This window comes from Idiotropiscis lumnitzeri, chromosome 2 (genome assembly GCF_059441095.1).
Source record: "Idiotropiscis lumnitzeri isolate Australia: NSW breed Sydney's pygmy pipehorse chromosome 2, RoL_Ilum_1.0, whole genome shotgun sequence".
NCBI classification, from domain to species: domain Eukaryota; kingdom Metazoa; phylum Chordata; class Actinopteri; order Syngnathiformes; family Syngnathidae; genus Idiotropiscis; species Idiotropiscis lumnitzeri.
The window spans coordinates 20,756,423-20,772,093 of NC_142392.1; the positions used below are offsets into that span (position 1 = coordinate 20,756,423).

General features: G+C 41.7%; 1 protein-coding gene across 1 annotated transcript; it reads right to left on the reverse strand.

The window, feature by feature from the left end:
* Nucleotides 1–12,012: 12,012 nt before the first annotated feature.
* Nucleotides 12,013–14,372, reverse strand: LOC148341934 (uncharacterized). The gene is made up of 2 exons (XM_088288790.1): nucleotides 13,908–14,372; nucleotides 12,013–12,234 (listed from the first exon to the last, which is right to left on the reverse strand). The coding sequence occupies exons 1-2, from the start codon at nucleotides 14,032–14,034 to the stop codon at nucleotides 12,032–12,034; spliced, it is 330 nt and encodes a 109-aa protein (XP_088144916.1). The 5' UTR covers nucleotides 14,035–14,372; the 3' UTR covers nucleotides 12,013–12,031.
* Between the last annotated feature and the right edge of the window lie 1,299 nt (nucleotides 14,373–15,671).

Consider the following 15,671-nt stretch of genomic DNA (forward strand, 5'->3'; position numbering starts at 1 on the left):
ATCCACCCAAGGTTGCACGGATCTTATCAGTGAACAAGCGCATGCTGCAAGGAATCCATCTGCATCTTTGTCTTACTATGGGCTTAAAAAGGGAGTATGCCACAACCCCCTTTTCTACCAACAAGGCCAAGAACATTTAGTTCCTGGTAATAAAGTTCCTGTGGCCCAGGTGGTTTGCATCTCCCCCACAAGTCAAAGTTCTTGATAATTTATGCAAATGTCAATGATGATGTATCAGTGGGAGGTCTTGTGTTCCTTTATTACTCATTACTGACACCCTATGGCTGTTAAGCATCATTGCGGTTCCAAAATAATTCAGTGAACTCTTAAAATATTATGGTGTATCTTAGTTGAATTATAATACATATTCCAGAAACGTCTGTGACTATGTCAGGAATGAAATCGGGCATCAGCTGCAACGTGCTTCCTTTTTAAATGCTCGTTGAGCACAGTTGTGCTGCGAAAGGGAGGTTTACATCGTAGGACGTAATTTTGTGAAATGCCCCCATGGTCCGGTCCAAGTTGGGGACCACGCATTGCTCCGTATGCGGCAGGCACAAGTAAAGGTAGCACGGTAGAAACAATATAAGACAAAGTCGACGCATGAGGTTTGACTTGACCAAACCAAATTTGTCTTTCTGTGTCCTGCAGACGTCAGTGAAAACGATTTTCTTTCTGTGAAAGAGGAGCCAGACTTGACTCACATCAAAAAGAAGGAGGAGGAGGAGATCAACAAGTCACCAGTGAACGTTCTCCCTATCAAGACTGAAGATGAAAACAAGGATGAGAGTGACGACAACAAAGGGGCGGAGCCTACAAGCAGCAGCTCAAGTCATCACGTGATAACAGAAGGTGATGAAGACCACTGGGGGCCATCACAAGTACATAATAAGGACACGTGACGATGATGATGATGATGATGATGATGGGCAAGCCAAAGGTGAAAGGGCATGTCACACTGACTCATTCACTTCAAAGCTGTCTTTAAAAGGGCACGGAAAAACTCACAGTGGTGAAAAACCTTTTTCTTGCTCGGTTTGTGGCAAAAGCTTCTCTCGAAAGTTTCATTTAACAATCCACACAAGAACACACAGTGGAGAAACATCTTTTACCTGCTCAGTATGTGGCAAAAGCTTCTCTCAAAAGTCTCATTTAGTAAGGCACACAAGAACGCACAGTGGAGAAAAACCTTTTTCTTGCTCAGTTTGCGGCAAAAGCTTCTCTCGGAAGTCTCATTTAGTAAGGCACACAGGAACGCACAGTGGAGAAAAACCCTTTTCTTGCTCAGTTTGCGGCAAAAGCTTCTCTCGGAAGTCTCATTTAGTAAGGCACACAGGAACGCACAGTGGAGAAAAACCTTTTTTCTTGCTCAGTTTGTGGCTAAGGATTCTCTGAAAAGGGACATTTAACATATCACACAAGAAAGCACAGTGGAGAAAAACCTTTTTCTTGCTCAGTTTGTGGAAAATGCTTCTCTCAAAAGTCAAGTTTAACAGAACACACAAGAACACACAGTGGAGAAAAACCTTTTTCTTGCTCAGTTTGTGGAAAATGCTTCTCACAAAAGTCAAGTTTAACAAGCCACACAAGAAAGCACACTGGAGAAAACCCTTTTCCCTGCTCAGTTTGTGGTAGACGCTTCTCTGTAAAGTCAAATTTAACTTGTCACACAAGAACACACACTGGAGAAAACCCTTTTTCTGCTCAATTTGTGTCAAGAGTTTCTCTCAAAAGTCGCATTTACGACGCCACACAAGAGCACACAGTGGAGACAAGCCATTCAGTTGCAGCGTTTGTGCAAAAAAATTCTTCACTCAACGTAGTGCTGAGAGACACGATTGTGCTGGTGAGAATTGCAGCAATCCTTGAAGCTTAAAAAAAGACAACAAAAAACTGAAGGAACTGACTCTTTGTGGTAAGATGTAAATTTTGATTTTGAATAAAATCTGAAAATTTTAATTTTGCAAAGCTCTTTTATTGGCACGAAGCCAATGGGGTCAGAGCCAGAATTATCAATGTGTTTGTGTGATGATTTTTTTGTGTGTTTACATAAAACATGTAAATAAAATTAATTGCCTTTGCCTGGAACAACATTTGTTAACATTATGCTTTTCAGTTTTCTTTTTACTTAATGGAAAAGGTGTGAGAAGAAACAGTGCTTATGAAATCGGTGCCTTCCACAATCATCAATAAAATCACTTGTTCCACTTGCTCAACTCGCCTTCATTACGCTGTGTGAAAAGGTTAAAAACAGATAGAGAAGTTGAACGATAAAAAGAGCCAGAAGGAGAAACGCGAATAGTCTCAGTTTCTCTCAAAGGTTTTGGTATGTCAGGAGTTGGCAACTTGATGGCGACTGGAGTCAGCGCTGGTTTTCTCGCTGTGTTTGGCTCGCTCGGGTATGAATGGTCCATTAAACAAAACTCACACTCTTCAAATATCCCCTCATATACATTTAATATTTCACTTTCTGAATAAATTTCTGACTTGCTAAATACACTTTCTAGGTTGAGCTCTATCAAGTGTTTGGGGTTTGTTGCTAAGCAGAATCTCACTTTGGAAAAACTGTCATTTTGTCAAATATAATACCAAATATTTTTGTTCATGCTATATTATGCTTTTTATACATTGGATTAGTTATATAATTAAATCGGGAAATATTAAAATTGGAAACCACATACAGACTTAATTCAATTAATAAGAAATATCGAAACATTTCATAAATATTGAACTCATTGAGAAGAGTCCCAGTATTGAAATAAATATTGAAATATAAAAAATACTTATGTATTAAATTAATTCAATAACCCGACCCCGGATGAGCGGCAGAAAATGGCTGGATGGATGGAATAATTTAAATTGCATACATATTCAAATGAACAAATATGTTAAGAAATATTCAAGTGTGAAATAAAAAGGTTTAAATTAATATTGATATAATTCCACATTAAAATAATTGAATAAATATTGTAGTATTACATCAGCAAGCTTAAATATACATTGAAATACATTTTTTAAAAATTCATGTTTTTTTTAAATGGCCTAATATAGATCTGGGAAGTAATTCTCTTTATGAAACTATGAAGGGACTGGAGCTCACAGAAGTGACAAGTCTTGGTTCTGAAGTTCCGATGTAACCAGATACTGCCCTGAGAGAAAATAGGCCTGAGCATTGTTTATGGTGGGGGCAATTCTCTCGCCAGGTCAGTGACCTTCCAGGGTATGAGAGTAATTTAAGGTGGTCACGAGTAGACTGGTCGTATCAACGGGGAGACGCACCTTCTCTCCCTCTGGGGGACTTTTGGAGGGAAATCCAGAAGACTAGCGGGATGGGAATGCATATGCAACAAGGGAAAATTAGATATTCATGTCCTTTTTGGGCATTCCCTATAAGAAGGGAATGTCTGAGAGGGGGCTCACACACGCGCGGAGCGCACACACGCACACGTTTTTGGGGAGACTTCTTTTGACATCAGCATGTGACGAGAAAAACATCTTTTTCGAACCAGTTCTTTTCCATCACCAATCCAGCCTTGCTCGGCTGCCTCTCCGGAAGGCAGCAAGGACCCACACTTCAAAGACAAAATATACGACATATTGAAAGAAAAACAATACTCAAATATTGAAATAAGTATAGAATTGAATGAATAAACAACAAAGAAATAAATACCTCCTGGAAAATATTATTTATCAACATTCGTCAAAGCACAACATTTCGATCAGATTGAGTTCTTTCTTGCAAATTCTGAAACAATCGTAATTTTTTTACTTTTAATTTTTAAGTTACTTCAGTGCATTTCATACCTGTGCCTTCAGTGAAGTCCTACTTTGTTCTACTTGAATGAATCCCCATCAAAATACCATCATTTATGACACCACGGCTGGACAAATAATATCCAGAAACACACTCACGCACCACTGAGTGAGTGTTGGACGATATAGCTTCTCTTGAAAGGTCCGATTTGAAAATGTCCTTGCAAGTGGATCTGCAATTAAATCCACAGGACCTTTTCAAACTTGTCTTTATCTTCGGGTTCATCATAAACAAAGGTGTTGAATACCTCAATGGCCTCGGCTCCGGCATTGGTTCGCAAAAGGGCTATTTTTCTTTCGTCCGCTCTGTTTCCGACTCCCACGTCGGCAAGGTAGAGCAGGAATTGTTGCTTGAACTCGCGTCCACATTTCCCGTCATTTTCAGCGCTTCTGGTGGCCTTACGGAGTCCATCTCGCGTCAGTCCTTTTCTTGACCCGCGACCTGGTACCATGTAATGTTCTGTCTTCTATCTTAAGAAGTCACGCAGGTAACGTAATGCTGCAAGCTTGTGTCTCTTTATTTACTGACTTGCATTCTCATCTATGTGCAGACACACTTGTTTGTCTGGTAACCATTAATTGCACTCAATCAACTTTTTAAACTTGTTTGTGAAGCTTGTATCAGGCACTTGAATAAGATATTGTAATTAACGTAGACCCACCAAATTTTATATCTATTTCAATTCCCAAACTGTTGTAAAAGCTTTCTTTGTATATAATCTAGACAGTGGCATCCTCACAGGCATTGCCCCCAGAAACAATTTTCCAACGTATACATTTAGTTTTGCCGATAATCACCAGAATCCAGCAGTGTTGGTTTGCATTTATGTCTGAATGATATCCAGCTAATATGGCACAATGTTAGAATTTGGCTTTGCAAGATGGGCAAATTATTCCTGAATTAAAAAAAATGTAGTTCACTGAGTTCAAATATCTAACTGTCTAGAGATTATAAATTAAGCCCTGAGCTAATGCTCCAATTTTGACCGTTTTTTGGCAAATCTTTAAAGCAACCCAAATGAAATAGTAACCATTTATGATAAAAAAAAAAATAAATAAATAAAAATCCCAAACTAGAATTACGCAGATACCAAATTAAACCATTTTTTACAGGAAGAATAGGTGCTCTCCAAGATGTAGACAAATCCAAGACCGCTGCAGTCTTCACCTCCTATTGTCTCCCGAATGCCTCCCTCCACCTCCAGGCTGTGCCAACTCTGATTCTGTCAACTGAGCGAGGGTGTAGAGACAGTAAAACAATTGGGGGAGCTGTGGAGCAGAGCCCAAAATCAGTTGGGCCCCGTGTCCACAAACCCTCCGGCAGAGACGCACACAAAGCTACCTCTCCCGAGTGACCCGTTTCGTAAAATTTTGAAATTAAGTCACGTTCCCAAAACCGAAGAATTTGTAGTGGGTGCTGAAGTATGATACCCTGTTTGTGACGCGGAGTATTCAACATTTGTAATAGACGTCTAAACCCAGCCAACTGCCTCTACACACCGCTTTACCATGGGGCCTAGATCTTTAGTATGAAGACGCGCATCAATAGTCAATGTGATTTGTGGCTCAGCAAAAGTAAACAATTCATACCATTTCTGCTGCTCAGGGACAAGGCACGCATGCGAGGCAACGCCGGTAGACTTAACACATATATAATCCTAATGCAAGATGAACTCCTGACTAAATTTGAATGAATGCATTTTGATAAACCAAATCATGTGTGCGATCATATGTACAGTGTACAATGTACTGGGTCAATTGGTGAATGGGTGGAGGTTGGATCAGGAACAGGGCATACCCACCGCGGGAGGATGGAGAACCAGGTTTCAGAGCTGCCCTCAGATGTTTCAGTTCAGCCACTGGAATGGAGGAGAGCACCACATATGCTCCGCGGCCCCCTGTCATGGAATGGGGTACCAGCGGGTTGGTGTCAAGAGTGCGTTGGGAGTGGGTAACGGTGGCGCCCCCTGCGCTGGTTGAGCTCTGGGCGACAGGAATGGCACCGGACCAGAGGATGGCACATTCCAGGAAGTGGCTCGGTATGGACAGCTCATCACCCAGTGACCCCGCAGCAAGAGCACACCCCACTCACAACCCCCGTCTATAACCACCCCTACCTCTGTTACCGCAATCCAGACCTCGTTGACCGGCCGGGTACGGACAGCCAATCTGCTGTGGTGCCGCGTCAACCGAACCTTGCCTAGGAGCAGCAGAAGCGGAAGGCGCAGGTGCAATGGGAGCTGCATGCATTAGCTGCCCCACCCCTTTTTAAAATTTTTTTTATTTTATAATTTTTAGCCCTCTTGGCCACCTGAACCTGCAAGTACAACAATTTTTAGTAACGCTCCTTAATCCAATCCCACATTTTCCTTTTCTGATGTCGTGCAAAATGATGTAAAAAAAAATGTGTACTCCTGAGACTGATTAGCATTTTTTCATTGATGGACTGTTTCACATGATGTCCGTAACCGGAAGGACACGCCCAAAGGACGGCCAACTGGAACAGCTGCGGAATGACGACATTATTGGATGGGTCACTGTCGGAAGTCTCACTCCATTCACGTCTCGCCCTGGCCACATAGACCAGGCCTGTCTCCTCCGCTCCCCACCTGAAAGATACAGCAACATCGGCCCCAACGGGGCCAGAAATATCTGATGCACGGCACGGCCAATCTCACCTGAGGTGTCCCCATTCAGCCGGTGACCGTCATGCTGGTCTGTAGGTCTGGCCTCGGCCTCAAGTAAGGACAGTTCCTGACAAGTAAATTTTGTCCCGCATGTAACTCTGTAATCCCCTCTACGAAGAACCTACCCTTGCGTTAAGTGAGTAATTTTCATAAAAACAGCGCCACCGCCAACTTAACTGAAATTAACCTCAAGTATCACCGCTGTGGTGCCGTATATTATGGAAAAGTCTTAACAATACAACAAAATTGTGCCCTATCCTGGACTGGGTGTGTGTTATCTCTTCGTGCACCCAATGTGAATAATAATAAAAACTGCGGAGCACATGAGCAGGCTAAAGCAACAACTATATCTTAATCTGTTTTTGTGGACCCTAACTTAGAATATCTTATATCTCCCTTCTTGTTGAGGAGAAACTCCGGGATGGGCGTGATGCGGCGCTATTTGAAGCGTTCTCCGACCTTCTAGTCACACGGGTCACATGTCACCTAGAACCTGTGGAGAGAACTGGAGGAGTGGCACTTGCCAGTGAGAAGGGGTAAATTACCTCTCTTCTGAAACGTTCAGTTTTGCATAAATTTTGTGTAATAATGTCAATCAATCATTCACTTGATGCTTGAATTTGATTAGTCCAATCTGTCTCCAATAACAATTTGAAAATCAGTACTTGGGAGTGCAATAGGGATCCAGGTTGATCAGACCTGTCCGCCCATTGCATCCTAAGTACTGTAAGGGCTTGCCGGTGCCCTTCATCAGGTTTCTTTCCTGAGGCCCGTCCCTTTAACATTCACTCAAAAACCACGTAGACATACAAACACTTTTTCTGTCAGACTTTCATTTACCAAAAAGATACTTTCCAATTCCACACAGAGACCCCTCCCTCGGCGCTAATTTAGCCTCAATTTAGCCAGCATATGCCAAAGTTTACCACTGTGCGTTTGTAGATTTTCCCATTCAGTCTCCATGAAATCGTTTCTCCTGTTCCTCCTGGACGTAGCTGACGATCCGGCACCTGTGACGTCAAACAGCTCATAGATGCGGATGTTAGCAGTCTGGTATTTATGGAATGCTGTCTTGTCCCTTAAAAGTTGTCATGTCAGGGCTGGTGTCGCATAGTCATAAAACATCTGTCGTCCACCTTTGTTACATTTGATACACATCAGTTAATAAATCAGCTGCCGAACTATTTAATCCAACTTTATACTTGGTAAACCTCTCATCAATTGCGAGACATCTCCTGTTCTAAAGATTTTCTTTAAACATGATCATAAAATGTTTCAATTAAAACCTGTCCCAAAAACCTAATCCCTTTGCGTCATGGTCCTTTTTGTCCTGTCATGTTTTTGTTTTGTTTTTGCCCAGCTGGAGTGGGGGCGTTTCCTTCCAGCGCTTGTTCCTGTTCATGTCGTCATGGCTGGAGAGACGCGGCCAAAAGACGCGCCGTATCAAAGGGCGCAGTCCCAGGTGAGGGTGCTATTTCTGTATTTGATACATAGATAGAACGCACCGTATCATTGGGCGCAAACAGAACCAAGCAACCGAGCAGTCGCGCTAGCTGCTCAGTCGCGCTCACGTGTTTTTAAAATGGCAGCGGGAGTTCTGTGGTATTTTATTTTAGCTCTTAACAACGTGCTGAAGTTGTCCTTATCCAAAAATGCACCAAGTCCATTTCTTCTCTATCCAAGATAAACAGAGGGACAGTTCTCCACTAAACACGAGAGTCATTATCAGTCTGCCTCGCCGTCTCGCTGCGGCGCAGCCCCTCAGTTGGGATGCCGACACAATGCCGGCGTGAGCAAATCACTAATCAACAAACGATGTGCGGTCACGGAGTTACATTAAAACTAAAACTATCACCCCAAATCAACTGAATAGCATAATAGTGTAGGCCCAGCCTACCATACACTAGCTTAGTTAACATGCATACACACTAAAACAGAAGATAGCATGGCTAGCTGTTTTTAAAAAGGCAACAGGAGCAAAACTGAGTTTGGTTGTATTTTATTTAACAATGTACTCACATTAATATTGATCAGTCATCCACAAATCCTTCAAAATCAGATTCTTCCGTATCAGATACAAACAGTTGGGCAAGTTCTCCCACAAACATGCCAGGTTCCCTCTCGTCATTGTCCAATTCTGTGTCACTGCTGAGCGGCTCCTCGGATGTAATGCCGGCTTTCGCGAAAGCTCTTACAATAGAGCTAGCAGACACGTTCGTCCAAGCACCTACAATCCACTCGCAAATTGTGGCATAACTTGCTCTTCGCTGTCTCCCAGCCTTTGTGAAGCTGTGTTCGCCCTCCGCCATCCATCGCTCCCACGCAGCACGCAACTTCACTTTGAACGCCCTGTTTATACTAATGTCGAGTGGTTGGAGTTCCTTTGTCAAGCCTCCCGGGATGATGGCAAGCTCTGAGTACATATGCGTGACTTGACCTTTCACAGCGGCTGTCAGATGGGCACGCATGGAGTCACAGACCAACAGCGACGGTGACGCATGGAAAAAACCAACGGGTCTCTTTACGTACACCTCACTCAGCCACTCTCTTATTTTGTCCTCGTCCATCCAGCCCTTTTGATTGGCCTTGATGATAACGCCGGCAGGAAACTTCTCTTTAGGCAGCGTCTTCCGCTTAAAAATCACCATAGGTGGCAATTTTTGTCCGTTAGCATGGCAAGCTAGGACAACAGTAAAAGCCGACTTCTCGTGCCCCGTTGTGCGGATTGCTACCGTGCTGACCCCCTTCTTCTCCACAGTGCGGCTCGCCGGGATGTCGAAAGTTAGCGGCACCTCGTCCATATTGGTGATGTGACTGGGCTGGATACGTTTGTCGGTAATCTTTTTGCTGCAGTAAGAGCGGAAGGCGACTATCTTCTCCTTGTAATCCTCTGGGAGTTGCTGTGCGACGGTCGTCTTTGCCCGGATGGATAGATGGCGCCGTTTCATAAAACGAAAATACCAAGACGCCCCTCCTTGGAAATGTACGATGTTCAATTCGCCAGCAAGCATTACTGCCCTCTGTCGAATGGTGATGGTAGATACGCTTCTCCCAGCTGTTCTGTGAGCAGCAATCCATTGCTCGAGCTGGTCTTCCAACACGGGCCATCTTGCCTTGCTTCCACGAAAACTCAGTGTAGTTTTCTTGACTTTCTTGACTCTGTCTTCCTGCTTCCTCGTCTTGCGAACCATGGATTCGTTGATTTTTAATTCCCTCGCAGCTGCTCGATTCCCATGAACATTTGCGTAGCTGATGGCTTGTAGCTTGAACTGTGCTTCGTAAGAGTGTCTCTTCATTGATGCCATTTTTGCTGATTAATTGCCTGAGCAACGTGTTGCACCTGGTATACATAGAGGCATCGGGGCTGCTTTGCACTGGGGGGGTGCCTTTGCATTGTCGTTCACGCCCATCGTTCCCCTCTCACGCCCCCTGCTGTCGTTAGCCACGCCCGCCTTCTCTCTCTATATAAGCGGTGTGCAGGCAGTAAATGTTCGCAGTCAGCCCAGCGGTGCACTTGTTGCACTTGGTCCACATAATGGGCGCTCCACCTCAAAAGGCGCCCTGGCTTTCTTGGACGAGTTTCAGGACTTTAAAGTGCGCCTGATGACTGTGAAAATAAGGTAATCCAATGTAGAAAAAATATAATATAGCATGAAAAAAAATATTTGGTATATTTGACAAAATGATACGTTTTTTCCGAAGTGAGATCCTGCTTAGCAACAAACCCCAAACGCTTGATAGAGCTCAATCTAGAAAGTGGTTTTAGCAAGTCAGAAATTTATTCAGAAAGTGAAATATTAAATGTATGTGAGGGCATATTTGAAGAGTTTGAGTTATGTTCAATGAACCATACATATACGAGCCAGCCAAACACAGCGAGAAAACCAGCGCTGACTCCAGTCGCCATCAAGTTGCCAACTCCTGACATTCCAAAACCTTTGAGAGAAACAGACTATTTGCGTTTCTCTTTCTGGTTCTTTTTATAGTTCAACTTCTAGTTCAGTTTTTCACCTTTTCACAGTGTAATGAAGGCCAGTTGAGCAAGTGGAACAAGTGATTTTATTGATGATTGTGGAAGGCACAGATTTCATAAGCACCGTTTCTTCTCACACCTTTTCCATTAAGTACGATTAAAAAGAAAACTGAAAAGCATAATGTTAACAAATGTTGTTCCAGGCAAAGGCAATTAATTTCATTTACATGTTTGATGTAAACACACAAAAAACTCATCATCACTCAGACACAATGGTTCTTCTGACACTGATCACATTGGCTTTGTGTCAATAAAAGATCTTTGCAAAATTCAATTTCATCATATTTTATTGAAAATCACATTCACGTCTTACCACAAAGAGTCGGTTCCTTCAGTTTTTTTTGTCATTTTTTAAGCTTCAAGGATCGCTGCAATTCTCACCAGCACAATTGTGACTCTCAGCACCACTTTTAGAAAAGAATTTTTTAGCACAAACGCTGCAACGGAATGGCTTGTCTCCAGTGTGTGTTCTTGTGTGGCTCGTTAAATGCGACTTACGATAGAAACTCTTTCCACAAACTGAGCAGGAAAAGAGTTTTTCGCCAGCGTGCGTTCTTGCGTGCCTTGTTAAAGTTGATTTTTGAGTGAAACTTTTCCTACAAACTGAGCAGGAAAAAGGTTTTTCTCCACTATGGGTTCTTGCGTGTTCTGTTAAATGTGCCTTTTGAGAGAAGCATTTTCCACAAACTGAGCAAGAAAAAGGGTTTTCTCCACTGTGCGTTCTTGTGTGGATTGTTATATCAAACTTTCGAGAGAAGCGTTTGCCACAAACTGAGCAAGAAAAAGGTTTTTCTCCAGTGTGCGTTCTTGTGTGCCTTACTAAAGGAGACTTTCGAGAGAAGCATTTGCCACAAACTGAGCATGAAAAGGGTTTTTCTCCACTGTGTGTTCTTGTGTGCCTTACTAGAGACTTTTGAGTGAAGCATTTACCGCAAATTGAGCAGGAAAGAGGTTTTTCTCCACTGTGTGTTCTCGTGTGGATTTGTAAATGTGACTTTTCAGAGAAGCATTTTCCACAAACTGAGCATGAAAAAGTTTTTTCTCCACTGTGTGTTCTTGTGTGGATTGTTACATCAAACTTTCGAGAGAAGCTTTTGCCACAAACTGAGCATGAAAAGGGTTTTTCTCCACTGTGCGTTCTTGTGTGCCTTACTAAATGAGACTTTTGAGTGAAGCATTTACCGCAAACTGAGCAGCAAAGAGGTTTTTCTCCACTGTGTGTTCTCGTGTGGATTTGTAAATGTGACTTTTCAGAGAAGCATTTTCCACAAACTGAGCATGAAAAAGTTTTTTCTCCACTGTGTGTCCTTGTATGCCGTTTTAAAGACAACTTTGAAGTTGATGATTTCCCACACTGAGAACATACCCAATTGTCAGTGTGACATGCCCTTTCACCTTTGCCATGCCCATCATCATCATTAGTATCATCATCGTCAAGAGCATCTGATGATGTGTCCTCATTATGTGCTTGTGATGGCCCCCAGTGGTCTTCATCACCTTATGTTGTCACGTGATGACTTGAGCTGCTGCTTGGAGGCTCCGCCCCTCTGTTGTCCTCACTCTCATCCTTGTTTACATCTTCAGTCTTTATTGGGACAACGTTCACTGGTGACTTGTTGATCTCCTCCTCCTCCTCCTCCTTTTTGTTGTGAGTCAAGTCTGGCTCCTCTTTCACAGAACGGAGATCGTTTTCACTGACGTCTGCAGGACACAAAAAGACAAATTTGGTTTGGTCAAATCAAAGCTCATGCGGCGACTGTCTTATTTTCTACCGTGCTACCTTGACTTGTTCCTGCCGCATACGGAGCAATGCGTGCGACCCCAACTTGGACCGGACCATGGAGACATTTCACAAAATTACGTCCTACGATGTAAACCTCCCTTTAGCAGCACAACTGTGATAAACGAGCATTTAAAAAGGAAGCACGTTGCGGCTGATGCCAGATTTAATTCCTGACAGAGTCACAGACGTTTCTGGAAGCGAGCTGAAGTTAGCACACACAGGCTATTGTGTGCGTCTGATGGAACACCTGTTGTGGGACCCAAACATATTGATGCAGACCACTGGGGGCCATCGCAACATTATGTCATTAATAGAATAGAAATCCTTCAAGTGAAATATATTTACAAATTTTTCATTTTGCATTTAGAGATGGTTTCATCGTGGGTACTTTTTGCTTCCATTCTAATCTGTATACCTAAAAGAATTAAAGGGGCCCTGGAATCAGAGTCACGATTTATTGCATGATTTATGTTTGTTTTTTGTTTTGTTTTCTTTTCCCCAAAATGACATTTAGCCTGCTAGTACGTTCCAACATTCCCCTTTTTAATTTTTTTTTTGGTAAAATTTCTGTTTCTCAATAAATTTTTAAACAAAATTACGTGTGAAGAATCAAAATCCCTACACATAAATTAAGCAACAACACTTTCACTCTGACTTTCATGTTGACATATTTGAATAATGTATATTTAAAAGTTATCCAATATGAATTAAAATTAGACTAAGATACACCATAATATTATTAGAGTTCACTGAATTATTTTGTAACTGCAATGATGCTGAACAGCCATAGGGTGTCAATAATGAGTAACAAAGTAACACAAGACCTCGCACTGATACATCATCATTGTCATTTGCATAAATTATCAAGAACTTTGAGTTGTGGGGGAGATGCAAACCACCTGGGCCACAGGAACTTTATTATTTATTATAACTAAATGTTCCTGGCCTTGTTGGTAGAAAAGGGGGTTGTGACGTTCAGCCTTTTTGAGACCATAGCAAGACAAAGATGCAGATGCATTCCTTGCAGCATGCGCTTGTTCACTGATGAGAACCGTGCAACCCTGGATGGATGCATTAATGTAATTGAAATGTTTGGATGGGGTGAAACTACGCACCCGAGGTCCATTGACTGTCACCCGACCAATCCAGTAAAAAGTTAATAAACAAATAAGACCAATACGTACTTGTTTTTTTTTAAACGTAATATTTTGCGTTTTATCCACTAAAATTGATCAACCGCCATTGATGTTTTCGCCGCAGTGTGCACATTTTTTAGAGTCAGGCAGACTTCCTTCCCTAAGTCATTGCTTGAACAAGATATAAAAACCAGAAAATGTAAAATCTTAAATAATCAGTTCGAATTTTAAACTGAGAAAAAAAACATGGAGTTCACCCCCCACTATTGGTTATTCTTTGGCATTTATTTTCTGCACTGATTTAATTTGGCATAAACAAATATTTAGCAAGCCGACAAGCAATATTTAAAAATAAAACGTCAATAACCTTGAACGCATTTCCCCAAACAACTTATTGTTGTGATGCATGCAATGTCGTTCTTGACAAAGCAAATGGGAGTAAAACGTGTACAAACCTGCTTTGAGTGGCACAACACGAAGCTGGTTGCAACCTTCGTCCAGCAGTTGAAGATGTTGCTCGTTCTCTTCTTCTTTTATTCCGCAAAGTTCCTCTTTGTACTTGGGCGTCGTTCTTGCACACATTTTCAAATGATAATTCCAAAAAATCCGTACTTGATCTCTGCTTGGCGATGAGTCGTGTGCCTCTTTTCGTTAGCGGCTAGCTAGCTAACAAGCTAAGCTAACTACACCAAAAAGCATCAACGCGCAAAGATGAGGTTATCGGGACACAAAGACTTAATGAATTATGTCGACGTCCTTTAGAGTAGCACTGGACATCCTTTGAGAAAATTACAGTCAGTTCCACACTAAATCAGAAGAATTTAGCAGTGGGTGTTTTTGTTCCGGTGTGGACGGGCCTTCGGAAGCTGCGCGCTTGCTAATGACGTCATGCTTTAAGCACGAATTTTTCAAATATATTTCTTTGCCTCTGCGTTTGTTTTTGACACTGGCTGTTCTATTTTAATATATATTTTATATAATATTTTAATTCGGTTGATAAAAAAAAAAAACTAAATTAACGCCACATTTGCGCGTCAGCTCTTACGTCACTTCCGCCTATGCCCCGAGTAGCCGCTGCTGGAACAACAGTGGGACGTTTACGTTTCTCCTACCGAACTTGCAACAATGCTGTGGTTCACTCGGGCTGCAAGATTGTATGAATATAATGTCTGCAAATACTAGCAGTGCTTCTCAATTATTTCACGCCCGCCCCTACCAAGAAGGTAAAGATTCGCGCCTCCCCACCACCAATTTGTTTTCTGTCTTTGTAGATTGATGTTAGATTGTCATTAAAATATCCCTTAACTAAGCTAAATTGACAAGAAATATAATTTTGAGAAATATTATCGTAAGGATCTCAAAACTCAGTACTCTATGGTGCAAATATTGATGAGATGATAAATATTTACTCATACGTTTTTTGTAAAAAAAAAAAAAAGTCAAGTCAAGTCAATTTTATTTGTGGAAACCTTTATTAACATTAACAACCAAACACAGTTATTAATTCATACATAATATAGAAAAGACAAAAAGAAGAGCCAGGGGGATTTTAAACAAAAATTCTTTGTAAATAACATAAAGCAACAGCTTTAGTATGTTTACGATACGTTTTTTTTTTTTTTTTTAAATTATGGTGACTATCCGTTTTTTCAATGGTTACTGTAAAGTTTTGTCTTCTATCTTAAGAAGTCACGCAGGTCCAGTGATGCTGCAAGCTTGTGTCTCTTTAGTTATTGACTTGCATTCTCGTCTATGTGTGTACACACTTGTTCGTCTGGTAACCAAACACACGTCAGGCAATACTGCTAACTAGTGACTAATGATATAACTGCTATCATTACATCTCCCTTTCAAACGTTAAACAATGCCTATGACTTTTTTAAATTATTTTTTTTTTATTTTATTATTATTATAATAATTTTGTTTTATTATCAATTATTTTCACTTCTGATCAATATCTACCCATTTTTTTATGACAACAAGCAGCTCTACAACCATTTTAGGAACAATAACACAACATTAAACATTTTCAATCAGCCTGTCCGGTTGTCGTCTAACTCTTGTTGATCTTCGAAGAGGTTCAGTAATCCCAGAAATTGCTGGTGGTTGAGGTCTGTGCTCCTTCGATGTATCCGCCTGCTTTGCAGCCTCAGCCTTATCAGAAGATTTCTTGCAGTCCTCGGTAGTGATGGGTAGTTGAGGCATCCTGTATCGTTTTG

What these genes read in the sequence shown, in the direction of transcription:
- LOC148341934 (XM_088288790.1), bottom strand. Translation starts at nt 14,034, where the DNA reads ATGTGTGCAAGAACGACGCCCAAGTACAAAGAGGAACTTTGCGGAATA. An exon ending in TGTTGTGCCACTCAAAGCAG is followed by an intron (nt 12,235 to 13,907) that starts GTTTGTACACGT and finishes TGTGTCCTGCAG; the next exon opens with ACGTCAGTGAAAACGATCTC.